The following is an 18,358-nucleotide window of genomic DNA, read 5'->3' as shown; positions in this document are numbered from 1 at the left end:
ACTGTGACACTCTGATATATCCCACACCCCTCACTGTGACACTGTTTTGACAATCTGCCTGACTGTCAATTGCGTGTTGTAGGGGGCATTGCCCTCTGTGGATCGACCTGGGGACTGCAGCCATTGACCACTCAGTCTCGCCACCCGCCCCCCCCCCACCGCCACGCCCCCCTCAGGGAAGATTGGGAATTGCAGTGCATCTGTTTGCAAGTGCAGTCCTCCACCATTCACCACTGGTGCTCGATTTAGACAATGGTGTTGTGGAGCAGATTGCTGACTCACATGGGAACCCAGAGAAGATGAAGAAATCATCAGCCGTGCCAACCACCATGATGAGGAATGAAAATCCCAGTTGCTGAATCTTCCATCTCCAACTCACTCTTGAGGTTTCACCGGAGACCACAATGTTTACTTGGAGCCAGCATTCCAGCTGTGCCCCACCAGTCAGGATCGCTCTCGCTTCTGAGTCAGGCGGCCATAGGTTCGAGACTCCACTTCAGAGCACCAAGCCTTTAATCCAGGCCTGAAAATGCCCCCTTCTGCTTATACTTAGGGAGCGCCGCACTGTCGGAGGGTCAGTGCTGAGGGAGCGCCGCACTGTCGGAGGGTCAGTGCTGAGGGAGCGCCGCACTGTCGGAGGGTCAGTGCTGAGGGAGTGCTGCACTGTCGGAGGGTCAGTGCTGAGGGAGCGCCGCACTGTGGGAGGGTCAGCGCTGAGGGAGCGCCGCACTGTGGGAGGGTCAGTGCTGAGGGAGCGCCGCGCTGTCGGAGGGTCAGCGCTGAGGGAGATCCGTACTGGGATACAGGGAGAAGGTGGGATTGAGGGATACGGGGAGAAGGTGGGATTGAGGGATACGGGGAGAAGGTGGGATTGAGGGATACGGGGAGAAGGTGGGATTGAGGGATATGGGGAGAAGGTGGGATTGAGGGATATGGGGAGAAAGTGCGATTGAGGGATATGGGGAGAAGGTGCGATTGAGGGATATGGGGAGAAGGTGCGATTGAGGGATATGGGGAGAAGGTGCGATTGAGGGATATGGGGAGAAGGTGCGATTGAGGGATATGGGGAGAAAGTGGGGATTGAGGGATACGGGGAGAAGGTGGGGATTGATCTGATGTCCAGGCCCTGAGCTGAAGGATATTGGGTTGGACATTGTGTCCGTAGTGTTCAGCCTGTGTTACAATCTTCATTAAGCTACTGGCTGCTCAGTGAAATGGCCCCTTAGCCTCTCTGCGCAGCCACTGTGGTGGAATAGCCTGTCTCTGAGCGTGGCCACCAGCGTCGTCCCACGATTGGTTGAGCAAGTCCACATCTCAAATATTGACCTCCAATCAGTTATTTTCCAAAGTAGCTGCTCTGTTATAAAACGCAGCAACCTTTCTCTGGATAGCACAATCCCACAATCTCAAAACCATGAAAGAGCTTTTCAATTTATTTTCAATGTCTATCAGTTGAAGTTGTAGCCTAAAATGTTGGACACAGGAATGTGGAGAGAACTCCCCTCACCTCCCCTTCCACTAGCGGCCATGGGATCCATTACGTCTGCCTGAGAGGGGACACGCAGGCCTTGGGTTTCATGTCTCGTTCCTCAGCACTGACCCTCTGACAGTGCGGCTCTCCCTCAGCGCTGACCCTCCGACAGTGCGGCGCTCCCTCAGCGCTGACCCTCCGACAGTGCGGCGCTCCCTCAGCGCTGACCCTCCGACAGTGCGGCGCTCCCTCAGCGCTGACCCTCCGACAGTGCGGCGCTCCCTCAGCGCTGACCCTCCGACAGTGCGGCGCTCCCTCAGCGCTGACCCTCCGACAGTGCGGCGCTCCCTCAGCGCTGACCCTCCGACAGTGCGGCGCTCCCTCAGCGCTGACCCTCCGACAGTGCGGCGCTCCCTCAGCGCTGACCCTCCGACAATGCGGCGCTCCCTCAGCGCTGACCCTCCGACAGTGCGGCGCTCCCTCAGCGCTGACCCTCCGACAGTGCGGCGCTCCCTCAGTACTGGCACTGAGGAGGGCGGGGGGGTGGGGTAGTGTCTGGTCTGGATTATTGAGCTGGAGTCTCTGGAGTGGGCGCTCGTATCCCCCGGCCTTCTGACTCAGAGGGTGGAGGGCGAGGAAGAGGGTGGTCCCGGCCAGCGTGGGCGCTTGTTGATCTTTGCTACTTGCCCTCAGCCTCTGGTATCGCCGCCTAACGTCGTCTTGCTGTTTCTCCCAGGTGATGGACTGTGCCATGCCTCTTATTGGGGAACACCAGGAGGAGGACAAGCAGCTCATCGCTGACCTCGTGATGGCTAAAATGAGTCAGCTTTTGCCCAGGGTTCCCAGCCCGTCACCCGTGAGACCCGCCCCGGCGCAGCAGCCTCAGGTGAGACCGGACCTTCCCACTGGGGCATCGTTCAGAGTGGACCGAAGGCCATTCCTCCCATCCTGCCCGTGCCGGGCCCTTAGACAGAACTGTCGAATTAGTCCAGCACTCTCCTCCTCCCCCTCCTCCTCCTCCTCCTCCTCCGCCACCCGCACCCCCCCACCCCCAGCAACTTCTCCCCCTTCCAGTATTTATCCAATTCCCCCCCCCACCCCTTTTCGAGGGTGAATCTGCACCCCCACCCTCCACCACGCCTTTCGGGCAGCGCCCTCCAGATCCCAACAACTTGCCGCGTCCAAAATAAATACAATTCTCCTCACCTCCCCCTCCTCCACCTCCCACCCCTCCACCTCCTCCTCCCCTCCACCTCCTCCTCCCCCTCCACCTCCTCCTCCCCCTCCACCTCCTCCTCCCCTCCACCTCCCCCTCCTCCCCCTCCTCCCCTCCTCCTCCCCCTCCCCTCCTCCTCCACCTCCTCCCCCTCCACCTCCTCCTCCACCTCCCACCCCTCCCCCTCCCCCTCCCCCTCCACCTCCTCCTCCCCCTTCCTCCCCCCTCCACCTCCTCCACCTCCTCCTCCCCCTTCTCCCCCTCCTCCTCCCCCTCCTCCTCCCCTCCTACCCCATCCTCCTCCTCCCCATCCTCCTCCTCCCCTCCTCCTCCCCCATCTCCCGCATCCTCCTCCTCCCCATCCTCCTCCTCCCCTCCTCCTCCCCATCTCCCCCATCCTCCTCCTCCTCCCCCTCCTCCCCCTCCCCCTCTTCCCCCATCCTCCTCCTCCCCCTCCCCTTCCTCCCCCATCCTCCTCCTCCCCCTCCTCCTCCTCCTCCTCCCCCTCCTCCCAATCCTCCTCCTCCCCCTCCTCCTCCCCCATCTCCCCCATCCTCCTCCTCGCCCTCCTCCCCCTCACCCCCCTCCTCCCCATCTCCCCCTCCTCCTCCTCCTCCCCCTCCTCCCCCTCCCCCTCCTCCCCATCCTCCTCCTCCCCCTCCTCCTCCCCCATCTCCTCCACCCTCCTCCTCCCCACCCTCCTCCTCCCCCTCCTCCTCCTCCCCTCCTCCTCCTCCCCCTCCTCCTCCTCCCCCCAATCCTCCTCCCCTTCCTCCCCCATCCCCCTCCTCCCCCTCCTCCCCCATCCTCCTCCTTCCCCTCCTCCTCCCCCATCCTCCTCCTCCTCCCCCCCTCCTCCCATCCCGCCCCCTCCCACCACTCCACCTCCTCCCGCCCCTCCTGCCCCTCCTCCTCCCACCCCTCCCCTGCCCCTCCCCCTCCTGCCTCTCCTCCTCCTCCCACCCCTCTCCTGCCCCTCCTCCTCCTCCCACCCCTCCCCCGCCCCTCCCCCTCCACCACCTCCCACACCCCTGCCCCTCCCCTTCCTCCCACCCCTCCCCCTCCCCCTCCTTCCACCCCTCCCATGCCTCTCCCCCTCCACCACCTCCCACCCCCCCTGCCCCTCCCCTCCCCCTCCTCCCACCTCTCCCCCTCCCCCTCCTCCCACCCCTCCCCCTCCTCCCACCCCTCCCCCTCCTCCCACCCCTACCCTTCCTCCCACCCCTCCCCATCCTCCTCCTCCCACCCCTCCCCTGCCCCTCCCCCTCCTCCTCCTCCTCCCACCCCTACCCTTCCTCCCACCCCTCCCCCTCCTCCCACCCCTACCCTTCCTCCCACCCCTACCCATCCTCCTCCTCCCGCCCCTCCCCCTCCTGCCCCTACTCCTCCTCCCACCCCTCCCCTGCCCCTCCCCCTCCACCACCTCCCACCCCCCCTGCCCCTCCCCTCCTCCACCCTCCCTGCCCCTCCCCCACCACCTCCCACCCCCCCTGCCCCTCCCCCCACCCCTCCCCCTCTTCCTCCCACCCCTCCTCCTCCCCTTCCTCCTCCTCCCACCCCTCCCCCTCCTCCTCCCACCCCTCCCCTGCCCCTCCCCCTCCTCCTCCTCCCACCCCTCCCCCTCCTCCATCCCCCACCCCTCCCCTGCCCCTCCTCCTCTTCCCACCCCTCCCCGGCCCCTCCCCCTCCTCCCCTCCTCCACCTCCCACCCCTCCCTTCCCCTCCTCCTCCTCCCACCCCTCCCCCTCCCGCTCCACTTCCTCCCCCTCCTCCACCCCTCCTCCCCCTCCCACCCCTCCCCCCTCCTCCCCTCCCCATCCTCCTCGCACCCCTTCTCCTCCTCCTCCCCCTCCCCTCCCCCCTCCCCCGGTGCTGGTTACCGCTTACCCGTGGGACGCTCGCCCTGAGTCTGGCGGGAGGAGGCCATTCGCTCCATCGTCCCCCACCCCATCCCAGCCCCTTTGAAAGAGCTGCCCAGTGACCCCTCCTGTCCGTCCGTCCCCCCACCCCCCCACCCCCACCCACCCCCGGCTCCTGCCATGCTCACTCAACCTTGCGGGTGTTCCAGGGTACGTGGGTACCACAGAAGCAGGAGGGCGAGGGCGTGGGTCTCATAGAGAAGAACTCTGAGATCTACCCAGTTAGTCCCGAACTCTAAGCTCTCCCACCCCCACCCCATAGCCCTACAAATGTTTCTCCCTTCTCCAATCCCCCTCCCCCGCCTTTTCGAGGGTGAATCTGCTTCCCCCGCCCTTTCGGGCAGCGCCTTCCAGATCACAACAACTCACCATGTCCAAAATAAATAAAATTCTCATCTCCCCTTCCCCCCCCCCCCAGCTCCTCCCGCCGATTCTCTTCAATCTGTGTCTCCCCCCGGTCCGTCCCCCCACCCCCCACTCTCTGGTTACTGACCCTCCCGCCACTGGGAACAGTTTCTCCTCATTCACTCGATCGAGACCCCACCCCTCGTGATTTTGAACCCCCCCCACCCCCCCAGCTCGATTCAAACCCCCCCACACCCCCCCCAACCCTTCACCTTCTCCTTAACCTTAACAATCCCGGCTTCTCCGGTCTCTCCAACGTGAACTGAAGTCCCCCTCGTCCCCTGGGGAAACGTCCTGGTAAATCCTCCTCCGCAACAGCATTCCGCACCCCCCCCACCCACCGAGACCCTCGACCTCCTCCTCCCTCCCGCCCAAGGAGTCTGGTGGGAGATGGACACGATACCCCAAGCTGAGGCCCTAACCAGGGATTTATAAAGGTTTCGTGTCACACGGTGACTTTGCTGGACTCTTGTGTCCAGAGGGATCCCCTTGTCCTTTGCTAATTTCACCCAACTATTCTCGATGTGACTTTTCACCTTGAGGGGGGGGGGGCCCTTGTGTACCAACTTCCCCCCAGGCTCCAGGCCTCTCGGTCCCCTACAAAAACCCTTTTAGATTAAACCACGTCCCCTCCCCCTCACTCGTCCCACCAAAGACGGTTCTGTATAATTTCCCGGGCACTGCTAACTCCCCGGCGGTGGTGTATGGGTAAGAGTCGGGAGCTCTCGGGGGTGGTCGATTCGTAACGAGAGTGAGTTGTCACTCGGGGAGGGGGGTCTGTTGAATTGGGAGATCAGCCGAGTGACGTTGCTTTTCCTCTTGTGTGTCTTATTCCCTCGCCTCGCCGCAGATGCCTCCACACCCGATGTCCGCTCAGGCTCCCCTGAGACAGAGCCCCGGGTTACAGCAAGGACCCCTCCCGCAGCAGCGCCCTCCGCCGCAAGGTAACCACAGCGCCCACTCCGGGGTGCCCAGCTCCGATGGCTGTGTCGCACCCCTGTACCCGCGGGGACCCACCACCCCACCCCCCCCACTCCGGGGGGCATGTGTGCCCTAAGGGGCGGGGGTTGGGGGGAAGGTGGGTGGGGGTTGGTGCGATCTGCAGACTGACCTATCTGATGTATTCCGCGGGGGTATCGCCCTAGACGGACTGAACCATCTTCTCTCCCCACCCTCCGCAGATTGTGGGGATCTCAATGGACCGAACCATTGCCCATCTCAATGGACCAAACCATTTTCTACATCAATGGACCGAACCATTGCCCATCTCAATGGACCGAACCATTGCCCATCTCAATGGACCGAACCATTGCCCATCTCAATGGACCGAACCATTGCCCATCTCAATGGACCGAACCATTGCCCATCTCAATGGACCGAACCATTGCCCATCTCAATGGACCGAACCATTGCCCATCTCAATGGACCGAACCATTGCCCATCTCAATGGACCGAACCATTGCCCATCTCAATGGACCGAACCATTGCCCATCTCAATGGACCGAACCATTGCCCATCTCAATGGACCGAACCATTGCCCATCTCAATGGACCGAACCATTGCCCATCTCAATGGACCGAACCATTGCCCATCTCAATGGACCGAACCATTGCCCATCTCAATGGACCGAACCATTGCCCATCTCAATGGACCGAACCATTGCCCACATCAATGGACAGAACCATTGCCCACATCAATGGACAGAACCATTGCCCACATCAATGGACAGAACCATTGCCCACATCAATGGACAGAACCATTGCCCACATCAATGGACAGAACCATTGCCCACATCAATGGACAGAACCATTGCCCACATCAATGGACAGAACCATCTTCCACATCAATGGACCGAACCATCTTCCACATCAATGGACTGAACCATTCTCTGGTCCAATGGACAGGATCACCAGGAGTCTCAGGCAATTCGCTCCAAACCCGAATCCCCAGTTTGCCACTCGAGCCACCATCTCTAATTCGTATAATTACACCACGGAGATTAGGTACGACAGGGACCAACAAGCATTGGGGGGAATATTCTACTACTTCCTGAATAGTGGGAAGAACGCGTGGACCGTCCCAGGATTGAGCAGATTCCTATCACCCTTTATGTGAAGAGGTCATTCCTGAGAACGGGAATCACGAGTGGATGGGGTTGAATTATAAAGAGATGTTACGGTTACTCTATAAATAGCATTGGTCAGACCCCCATCTGCAATAACTGTGTTCAACCCCAGGCCCGGGGTCACTTAGAGGCTAATTGTGTAGACAGGAGTAACTGTTTTCAGTTCTGGGCCTGGGGTCATTTAGAGTCTAATTGCGCAGACGGGAGTAACTGTTTTCAGTTCTGGGCCTGGGGTCATTTAGAGCCTAATTGCGGAGATGGGAGTAACTGTTTTGAGTTCTGGGCCCGGGGTCATTTAGAGCCTAATTGCGGAGACGGGAGTAACTGTTTTCAGTTCTGGGCCCAGGGTCATTTAGAGCCTAATTGCGCAGACGGGAGTAACTGTTTTCAGTTCTGGGCCAGGGGTCATTTAGAGTCTAATTGCGCAGACGGGAGTAACAGTTTTCAGTCCTGGGCCCGAGGTCATTTAGAGACTAATTGCGCAGACTGGAGTAACAGTTTTCAGTCCTGGGCCCGGGGTCATTTAGAGACTAATTGCGCAGACGGGAATTATTGTGTTCAGTTCTGTGCCCTGCTCATCAGAAAGGTTATATTGACCTTGGAGAGGGTGCAGTGTAGATTCACCACAACGATCCCAGGCTGAAAGGGTTAAATTTCAAGGACTGGTCCCATAGACCAGTCTTGTAATCCCCCAAGGGTCGAAGATTAAGCAGGGGTGGGGGGGAATCTGATCGAGGGGTTGAAGATGGTTAAAGGATTCGATAGGGTCAATAGAGAGAAACTATTGACACTGGTGGGGGGGCAGGGGAGAGGTGGAAGTCCAGAACAAGGGAGCAGAGCCTTAAAACAAGAGCCAGGCCCGTTCAGGGGGTGATGTCAAGAAGCACTTCTTCACGCAAAGGGGAGTGGAAATCTGGAACTCTCACGCGCCCCCCCTCCCCCCAAACAAAAAGCTGGGGGCGGGGGTCAATTGGAAATTTCAAACCCAAGACTGATAGATTTTTGTTGGGTAAGGGGATTACGGAACCGAGATAGGTTGACGGGTTTAAGATACAGATCAGCCGTGATCAGCCGGAATGGTGGAACAGGCTCGAGGAGGGGGGCTGAATGGCCTCCTCCTGCTCCTGTGTAACAGGCTCGAGAGGGGGGCTGAATGGCCGCCTCCTGTTCCTGTGTAACAGGCTCAAGAGGGGGCTGAATGGGCCTCCTCCTGCTCCTGTATAACAGGCTCAAGAGGGGCTGAATGGCCTCCTCCTGTTCCTGTGTAACAGGCTCGAGAGGGGCTGAATGGCATCCTCCTGTTCCTATGTAACAGGCTCGAGAGGGGCTGAATGGCCTCCTCCTGTTCCTGTGTAACAGGCTTGAGAGGGGCCGAATGGCCTCCTCCTGTTCCTGTGTAACAGGCTCGAGAGGGGGGCTGATTGGCCGCCTCCTGTTCCTGTGTGACAGGCTCGAGGGGGCTGAATGGGCCTCCTCCTGTTCCTGTGTAACAGGCTCAAGAGGGGCTGAATGGCCTCCTCCTGTTCCTGTGTAACAGGCTCGAGAGGGGCTGAATGGCCTCCTCCTGTTCCTGTGTAACAGGCTCGAAAGGGGCTGAATGGGCCTCCTTCTGCTCCTGTATAAGAGATTTGAGAGGGGCCGAATGGCCTCCTCCTGTTCATAATTTTATACTAACCAAATCAACTGTCCTTTCTTTCTATTACAGGGGGACCTCAACAGCCTACCAGCCATCAGCCTCAACGTCAAGGCCCTCCCTCGCATCAGAGGCCTCCTCCACAAGGCCAGCAGATCCAAGGCCTGAGTCCGCAGTCTGGCAGTCCCTCTGCCCACCAGCAGAGAGCGCTAAGCCCCACAGCCCAGCCTCCTCCGCCCATTCAGCGCCAGCTGAGCCCTGTGGGGCAGCCTGCCCAGCCGCAGCAGCAGCAGCAGCAGCAACGCCAAGGGCCTCCACAGCAGGCCCGGGCAGCGAACCAGCCATCGCCGCAGCAACAGAGGCACGCCGGCGGTGGGCAGGGGTCGCCCCAGATCCCACGGCAACCGGGCCTGGCCGGTCAGCACTCCCCCCAGCACCAGCGCCAACCGGGGCCCGGGGCACAGCAGCAGCAGCAGCAGCAGCAACAACGGCAGGCCCCAACCGGGCCTCAGCAGCAGCCGAAACCTCCAGGCCCGGCCCCCAGCCAGCCTCACCGCCAGGCGGGCCTCGGGAGCCAACAGGCCCAGCAACCGGGGCAAGGAGGGCCGCAGCGGCAGGGAGGCCCGCAGCCTCAGCGTCAACCGCAGGTGGCACCCCCCCAGCAGAGGGGGCCCGGGCAGCAGCAGTCCAGGCAGGCGCTTCCCACCACCCAGCAGCCCAGGCCTGTCGTCCAGGGCCAACAAGGACAAGGCAGGATGGGTCCAGGCCAGCAGCAGGGCAGGCCATCTATCCAGCAGAAGCCCCCGGCTCTTCAAAAGGCGCCACAGCAAGATGCGCCCGCCCCTCATCCCCAGATGAAGTAAGCATCGTTGCAACGGTTAGGCTTTGGCCTAGTACTGCCTAGTTAAACTAGAGTTGCCTAGGGTGAAGGTAATTAAGCCTTCTTGTGTCTAATTTAGCCTGGTTCAGGCTCGTGAAGCCCACCTGGGCCCGGTGGGATTCAGGCTAGCGAAATCTAGTTGGGCCTGGTTCAGTGGTTCAGGCAATCCTAGTTTGGCCTAGCTCAGGCTGGTGAAGCCTAGTTCAGTCCAGAGTGGCCTAGTTGGACTTGGTCCAGGCGAGCGAAGCCTCGTTGGGCCTAGTCAGCCCAGAGTGGCCTACTTGGGCCTGGCTCAGGTTGGTGAAGCCCATGGAATGTAACTCAGCCCAGAGTGGCCTACCTGGGCCTAGCTCAGGTTAGTGAAGCCTATGGAATCTAACTCAGTCTAGAGTGGCCTACTTGGGCCTAGCTCAGGCGAGTGAAGCCTATGGGCATAACTCAGCCCACAACGGCCTAGTTGGCCCTAGCTCAGCTTAGAGTGACCCAGTTGGGCCGACCTCAGCCCACAGTGGCCTAGTTGGGCCAAGCTCAGCCCAGAGTTGCCTAGTTGAGTCTAGCTCAGCCCATGCGGCCTAGTGGAACCTTGCTCAGCACAGAGCGGCCTAGTTGAGCCTAACTCAGCGCAGAGAATCCTCATTTGAGCCTAGCGCAGCCGAGATCGGCCTAGTTGGGCGTAAGTGGCCTAGTTTGGTCTTCCTGTAATTTTCTCAATTAACACTCTGCTGCTACCTCAGGGCGCAAGGGGAGGTCTCTCCTTCCACCAGAGAACAAATTGTTAGACACTACGGTTAGAAATGGAGCTCCATTCAGTCACTACTTTCAGTAGACTAATGCTATGCTCGGAAGAGGCAAATTGTCCCATTTCCCCCTGGACCATCCTGCAGGATGAACAGACTCTCCCTCGGGAAGACAATTCCAAAGAGTCACAACCCTTTGAGTGAATAAATGTTCCCTCATCTCAGTCCCTTATCCTGACACTGTGACCTCAGTGCCCTAGATACCCCTGCCAGGGGGCACAACCTCTGACTCTATCCCATCAATCCCCTTCAGAATCTGATATGTTTCAATTAATTGAGTGACTACCCTTCATTCTTCTAAACTCCAGAGACACGGTCAGTCTCTCACGGAGATATCTGTACACTGACTGGTGTCTCTCAGTCCCTTCTCTCTCTCACGGAGATATCTGTACACTGACTGGTGTCTCTCAGTCCCTTCTCTCTCTCAGGGAGATATCTGTACAATGACTGGTGTCTCTCATTCCCCTCTCTCTCTCAGGGCGATATCTGTACACTGACTGGTGTCTCTCAGTCCCCTCTCTCTCTCAGGGCGATATCTGTACACTGACTGGTGTCTCTCAGTCCCTTCTCTCTCTCAGGGAGATATCTGTACAATGACTGGTGTCTCTCATTCCCCTCTCTCTCTCAGGGCGATATCTGTACACTGACTGGTGTCTCTCAGTCCCCTCTCTCTCTCAGGGCGATATCTGTACACTGACTGGTGTCTCTCAGTCCCTTCTCTCTCTCAGGGAGATATCTGTACACTGACTGGTGTCTCTCAGTCCCTTCTCTCTCTCAGGGAGATATCTGTACAATGACTGGTGTCTCTCAGTCCCCTCTCTCTCTCAGGGAGGTATCTGCACACTGACTGGTGTCTCTCAGTCACCTCTCTCTCAGGGAGATATCTGTACACTGACTGGTGTCTCTCAGTCACCTCTCTCTCAGGGAGATATCTATACACTGACTGGTGTCTCTCAGTCCCCTCTCTCTCAGGGAGATATCTGTACACTGACTGGTGCCTCTCAGTCTCTCTCTCAGGGAGATATCTGCACACTGACTGGTGTCTCTCAGTCTCTCTCTCTCTCTCTCTCTCTCAGGGAGATATCTGTACACTGACTGGTGTCTCTCAGTCTCTCTCTCTCTCTCTCTCAGGGAGATATCTGTACACTGACTGGTGTCTCTCAGTCCCTCTCTCTCTCAGGGAGATATCTGTACACTGACTGGTGTCTCTCAGTCCCTCTCTCTCTCAGGGAGATATCTGTACACTGACTGGTGTCTCTCAGTCCCTTCTCTCTCTCAGGGAGATATCTGTACACTGGTGTCTCTCAGTCCCTCTCTCTCTCAGGAGATATCTGTACACTGACTGGTGTCTCTCAGTCACCTCTCTCTCTCTCTCAGGGAGATATCTGTACAATGACTGGTGTCTCTCAGTCCCCTCTCTCTCAGGGAGATATCTGTACACTGACTGGTGCCTCTCAGTCTCTCTCTCTCTCTCTCTCAGGGAGATATCTGTACACTGACTGGTGTCTCTCAGTCCCCTCTCTCTCAGGGAGATATCTGTACACTGACTGGTGTCTCTCCGTCCCCTCTCTCTCAGGGAGATATCTGTACACTGACTGGTGTCTCTCAGTCCCCTCTCTCTCAGGGAGATATCTGTACACTGACTGGTGTCTCTCAGGGAGATATCTGTACACTGACTGGTGTCTCGCAGTCCCCTCTCTCTGTCAGGGAGATATCTGTACACTGACTGGTGTCTCTCAGTCCCCTCTCTCTCAGGGAGATATCTGTACACTGACTGGTGTCTCTCAGTCCCCTCTCTCTCAGGGAGATATCTGTACACTGACTGGTGTCTCTCAGTCCCCTCTCTCTCAGGGAGATATCTGTACACTGACTGGTGTCTCTCAGTCCCCTCTCTCTCAGGGAGATATCTGTACACTGACTGGTGTCTCTCAGTCCCCTCTCTCTCAGGGAGATATCTGTACACTGACTGGTGTCTCTCAGTCCCCTCTCTCTCAGGGAGATATCTGTACACTGACTGGTGCCTCTCAGTCTCTCTCTCTCTCAGGGAGATATCTGTACACTGACTGGTGTCTCTCAGTCCCCTCTCTCTCAGGGAGATATCTGTACACTGACTGGTGTCTCTCCGTCCCCTCTCTCTCAGGGAGATATCTGTACACTGACTGGTGTCTCTCAGTCCCCTCTCTCTCAGGGAAATATCTGTACACTGACTGGTGTCTCTCAGGGAGATATCTGTACACTGACTGGTGTCTCTCAGGGAGATATCTGTACACTGACTGGTGTCTCGCAGTCCCCTCTCTCTGTCAGGGAGATATCTGTACACTGACTGGTGTCTCTCAGTCCCCTCTCTCTCAGGGAGATATCTGTACACTGACTGGTATCTCTCAGTCCCCCCTCTCTCTCAGGGAGATATCTGTACACTGACTGGTGTCTCTCAGTTCCCTCTCTCTCAGGGAGATATGTGTACACTGACTGGTGTGTCTCAGTCCCTCTCTCTCAGGGAGATATCTGTACACTGACTGGTGTCTCTCAGTCCCCTCTCTCTCAGGGAGATATCTGTACACTGACTGGTGTCTCTCAGTCCCTCTCTCTCTCAGGGAGATATCTGTACACTGACTGGTGTCTCGCAGTCCCCTCTCTCTGTCAGGGAGATATCTGTACACTGACTGGTGTCTCTCCGTCCCCTCTCTCTCAGGGAGATATCTGTACACTGACTGGTGTCTCTCAGTCCCCTCTCTCTCAGGGAGATATGTGTACACTGACTGGTGTCTCTCAGTCCCTCTCTCTCTCAGGGAGATATCTGTACACTGACTGGTGTGTCTCAGTCCCCTCTCTCTCAGGGAGATATCTGTACACTGACTGGTGTCTCTCAGTCCCCTCTCTCTCAGGGAGATATCTGTACACTGACTGGTGTTTCTTAGTCTCTACCTCATGGTGTGTGTTTTACAGCTGTGGGTGAGGTAGGATCTCAGCTGAGAATAGCATGCAGCGGGGAGCAGCGAGTGTCCCCCATGTGCAACTTTTCTGATAAATTATTTCAAGCTGAAATAAATTGTGGAGAGGGGTTTGGGGTGGGGGAACTTTCACCTTATTCCCCCCCTCCTGTAGATTTGTGCCAAGCCGTTTATAGAATTTTCTGGAGACTTGGGGGGTTCGCCAATGTGTTGAGGCAAAGTACTGAGCCTGTGTCTGAAGAGGTGCGGGAGGGAGGTCAATGGGGTGGGGCAAGGAGGGTCATGAGGCCTTTTGGGGTGGGATCCTGTGTCCCAATAAGACCAGGGGTGGCCAGATCCTGCTGTCTTGTGTCCCAAATTCCAGAGAGCTCTTCAGGAGGGTTCTCGCGTCAGACCCTGATTCAGGCTGTCGGTCGCTTGGACTTGACAGGCCTTGGGCCTAGTCTCGCGCTCCATCCCAGGTTGCTTGAGGGGGTGAGTGCCAGTACGCAGGGCTGGCTTTCAGAACCAGGACGCTCCCCAAGTCTCCCCGACCTGGAGGTGCACGGCAGAGGACTATCCCTTTCCCTCCCGCCCTCCTCAACCACTGAGGGATGTCCAATCCACTACCCCGCCCCACCATCAACACTTGCCCAGTTCCCCAAAAGCTATGGACAAAGCTCTGTTGTTTCCGACTGCACCTGAAGCCTCTGCAGAGTTTGCACCGACCCTCCGACAGTGCGGCGCTCCCTCAGCGCTGACCCTCCGACAGTGCGGCGCTCCCTCAGCGCTTACCCTCCGACAATGCGGCGCTCCCTCAGCGCTGACCCTCCGACAGTGCGGCGCTCCCTCAGCACTGACCCTCCGACAATGCGGCGCTCCCTCAGCACTGACCCTCCGACAGTGCGGCGCTCCCTCAGCACTGACCCTCCGACAGCGCGGCGCTCCCTCAGCGCTGACCCTCCGACATTACGGCGCTCCCTCAGCGCTGACCCTCCGACAGCGCGGCGCTCCCTCAGCGCTGACCCTCCGACAGTGCGGCGCTCCCTCAGCACTGACCCTCCGACAGTGCGGCGCTCCCTCAGCACTGACCATCCGACAGTGCGGCGCTCCCTCAGCACTGACCATCCAACAGTGCGGCGCTCCCTCAGCACTGACCATCCGACAGTGCGGCGCTCCCTCAGCACTGACCATCCAACAGTGCTGCGCTCCCTCAGCACTGACCATCCGACAGTGCGGCGCTCCCTCAGCACTGACCATCCGACAGTGCGGCGCTCCCTCAGCACTGACACTCCGACAGTGCGGCGCTCCCTCAGCGCTGACCCTCCGACAGTGCGGCGCTCCCCCAGCGCTGACCCTCCGACAGTGCGGCGCTCCCTCAGCGCTGACCCTCCGACAGTGCGGCGCTCCCTCAGCACTGACCCTCCCACAGTGCGGCGCTCCCTCAGCACTGACCCTCCCACAGTGCGGCGCTTCCTCAACACTGACCCTCCGACAGTGTGGCACTCCCTCAGCACTGACCCTCCGACAGTGCGGCGCTCCCTCAGCACTGACCCTCCGACAGTGCGGCGCTCCCTCAGCACTGACACTCCGACAGTGCGGTGCTCCCTCAGCGCTGACCCTCCGACAGTGCGGCGCTCCCTCAGCACTGACCCTCCGACAGCGCGGCGCTCCCTCAGCGCTGACCCTCCGACATTACGGCGCTCCCTCAGCGCTGACCCTCCGAAAGCGCGGCGCTCCCTCAGCGCTGACCCTCCGACAGTGCGGCGCTCCCTCAGCACTGACCCTCCGACAGCGCGGCGCTCCCTCAGCACTGACCCTCCGACAGTGCGGCGCTCCCTCAGCGCTGACCCTCCGACAGTGCGGCGCTCCCTCAGCACTGACCATCCGACAGTGCGGCGCTCCCTCAGCACTGACCATCCAACAGTGCGGCGCTCCCTCAGCACTGACCATCCGACAGTGCGGCGCTCCCTCAGCACTGACCATCCAACAGTGCTGCGCTCCCTCAGCACTGACCATCCGACAGTGCGGCACTCCCTCAGCACTGACCCTCCCACAGTGCGGCGCTCCCTCAGCACTGACACTCCGACAGTGCGGCGCTCCCTCAGCGCTGACCCTCCGACAGTGCGGCGCTCCCTCAGCGCTGACCCTCCGACAGTGCGGCGCTCCCTCAGCACTGACACTCCGACAGTGCGGTGCTCCCTCAGCGCTGACCCTCCGACAGTGCGGCGCTCCCTCAGCGCTGACCCTCCGACAGTGCGGCGCTCCCTCAGCACTGACCATCCGACAGTGCAGCGCTCCCTCTGCACTGACCATCCGACAGTGCGGCGCTCCCTCAGCACTGACACTCCGACAGTGCGGCGCTCCCTCAGCGCTGACCCTCCGACAGTGCGGCGCTCCCCCAGCGCTGACCCTCCGACAGTGCGGCGCTCCCTCAGCGCTGACCCTCCGACAGTGCGGCGCTCCCTCAGCACTGACCCTCCCACAGTGCGGCGCTCCCTCAGCACTGACCCTCCCACAGTGCGGCGCTTCCTCAACACTGACCCTCCGACAGTGTGGCACTCCCTCAGCACTGACCCTCCGACAGTGCGGCGCTCCCTCAGCACTGACCCTCCGACAGTGCGGCGCTCCCTCAGCACTGACACTCCGACAGTGCGGTGCTCCCTCAGCGCTGACCCTCCAACAGTGCGGCGCTCCCTCAGCGCTGACCCTCCGACAGTGCGGCGCTCCCTCAGCACTGACCATCCGACAGTGCAGCGCTCCCTCAGCACTGACCATCCGACAGTGCGGCGCTCCCTCAGCACTGACACTCCGACAGTGCGGCGCTCCCTCAGCGCTGACCCTCCGACAGTGCGGCGCTCCCCCAGCGCTGACCCTCCGACAGTGCGGCGCTCCCTCAGCGCTGACCCTCCGACAGTGCGGCGCTCCCTCAGCACTGACCCTCCCACAGTGCGGCGCTCCCTCAGCACTGACCCTCCCACAGTGCGGCGCTTCCTCAACACTGACCCTCCGACAGTGTGGCACTCCCTCAGCACTGACCCTCCGACAGTGCGGCGCTCCCTCAGCACTGACCCTCCGACAGTGCGGCGCTCCCTCAGCACTGACCCTCCGACAGTGCGGCGCTCCCTCAGCACTTACAATGGGAGGGGGAAGTGTCCAGGCTGGATTATTATGTCCCAACATGGGCACAGGGGCTGGAACCCTCGTCATTCTGACTCTGAGGTGGGACTGAGGCTCAGGGGGTCTCGATTGCAAGTGTGAGAGATAGAGAGTGAGGGAGGGAAGCTGAGACAGGGAGGGATAGCCACCATCCTGTTGTGGTGACACCTGTTAACAACTGCCTCCTCATCCTGAGTGGACAGGGACAGTGTCTCCAAGTTGCCACTTTCAGTTTGACAAAGCGTCTCCTCGATTTCGCCGGTCCCTAGCTCGAGTGGGGATGAAATAAGACAGTCTGCACTTGCCTCTCGTGCTTAATAGTAATCCTTTCACATTATTCTCCAGCAAATCACAGTCTCTGACAAATACCTTCAACATTCCAGAAACTCTGCTGCCTCGCACAAGCCTCAGTCACGATGAGGTAAAGGCTGAAACTATCCGGAACCTGAGGAAATCCTTCGCTAGCCTCTTCTCTGATTGAGAGAGCTCCTCTCTCTCTCTCTCTCTCTCTCTCTTTCACTCCATCCCTCCCTCTCTATGTCTCCCTCCATCACTCTCTTTCGCTCCTACCATCTCTCTCTGCTCTTCCCTCTAGCAGTCTCTGTGTCCCTCCTCCTCTCCCTGTCTGTTGATTCCTCCCGCCCTCTGCCTCAACATCGCTCGTCCCCGCTCAAACTACCCTCTCCCTCCATCTCCCAGTCCCTCTCTCCTTCCCTCTATCCCTCTCCCTCAATATCCCTTGTCCTCTATCTCCGAGACCCTCTCTCCATCCCTCAACATCCCTCCCTCCTTCCCTCTATCCCTCTCCCTCAACATCCCTCCCTCTTTCCCTCTATCCCTCATCCTCAACATCCCTTGTCCTCTATCTCCCAGACCCTCTCTCCATCCCTCAACATCCCTCCCTCCTTCCCTCTATCCCTCTCCCTCAATATCCCTTGTCCCCTATATCCCAGTCCCTCCCTTCTTCCCTCTATCCCTCTCCCTCAACGTCCCTTGTCCTCTATTTCCAAGTCCCGCACTTCTTGCCTCTTTCCCTCTCCCTCAACCTCCCTCCCCCTCTGTCTGGTCTCACCCCCCTTTTCTTCTCTCTCTCTCTCTCTCTCTCTCTCTCTCCGTCTCCTACCTTTCCTCTCTCTCCCCTTCCCGCTTTCAGCTCGCTTATCAGCAGTGGCTACCGGAGCTCAGAACCACCCGGTCACACCAAATCCCTCAGCTTTTTCTGGATCAAAGATGGACTGTTCGCAAGAGATAGTGTACAGGAGGGAGAGATATACAGCATGCCACCTCATTATCTATATAAACAGATATATTTAACAGAAAAATAATCTCCTTTAGGTGCCAGTGAGATGGAAAACCCACTTCCTACCAACCACCCCCTCCCCCCCAAACCTCACGAGGTCCCATCGCAACCCTCGAAAGCGCCCAGCTCTCCGCAAGAGGGTTGCGCGAGCATTTAGTATTGTTGCCAACTCTCCCGGATTACCCTGTGGAGCCCTCCAGGCTAATCTCACACCCTGCGGTTGTGAGGGAGAAACCCCCTCCATGGGCGTAAGAAAAAATTTACACCCACCACCCCACCCCCCCTACTCCAAACCCTTCCCAACCGCCCCCAGGGAGCGGCGCAGGAGAGGCTGTTTGACCAAATTGGGCAGTTGAGGCCCACGTATGTGAGAGGGAGTTGGCAACCCTCCCTGGTGGGCACCGGGGTGGGGGTGGGGGGGGCGGTGCCTTATGCACCCGTCTACGGCTACAACGAGGCCTTCAGGGTGAAAGGCTGGGGAGGCACAATCCAATCTTCGTCTTGTTTGTAGCCCCCCTGCCCC

General features: G+C 59.2%; 1 protein-coding gene across 1 annotated transcript in view; it reads left to right on the top strand.

Annotated features, from left to right (window-relative positions):
• The window catches only part of LOC121272753 (synapsin-1-like), a 178,428-nt gene extending 161,412 nt beyond the window's left edge, over positions 1-17,016 (top strand). The window contains exons 10-13 of the mRNA XM_041179533.1: positions 2,208-2,357; positions 5,862-5,955; positions 8,842-9,628; positions 16,881-17,016. Of these exons, the coding sequence (XP_041035467.1) occupies positions 2,208-2,357; positions 5,862-5,955; positions 8,842-9,628; positions 16,881-17,016 (1,167 nt within the window). The remainder of the gene's footprint in view (positions 1-2,207; positions 2,358-5,861; positions 5,956-8,841; positions 9,629-16,880) is intronic.
• The last annotated feature ends 1,342 nt before the right edge of the window (positions 17,017-18,358 follow it).

Source organism: Carcharodon carcharias, chromosome 35, assembly GCF_017639515.1.
Source record: "Carcharodon carcharias isolate sCarCar2 chromosome 35, sCarCar2.pri, whole genome shotgun sequence".
In the NCBI taxonomy this organism is placed as follows: domain Eukaryota; kingdom Metazoa; phylum Chordata; class Chondrichthyes; order Lamniformes; family Lamnidae; genus Carcharodon; species Carcharodon carcharias.
The sequence above is the reverse complement of the archived record's forward strand: the minus strand, read 5'-3'. Positions and strand labels throughout refer to the sequence as shown.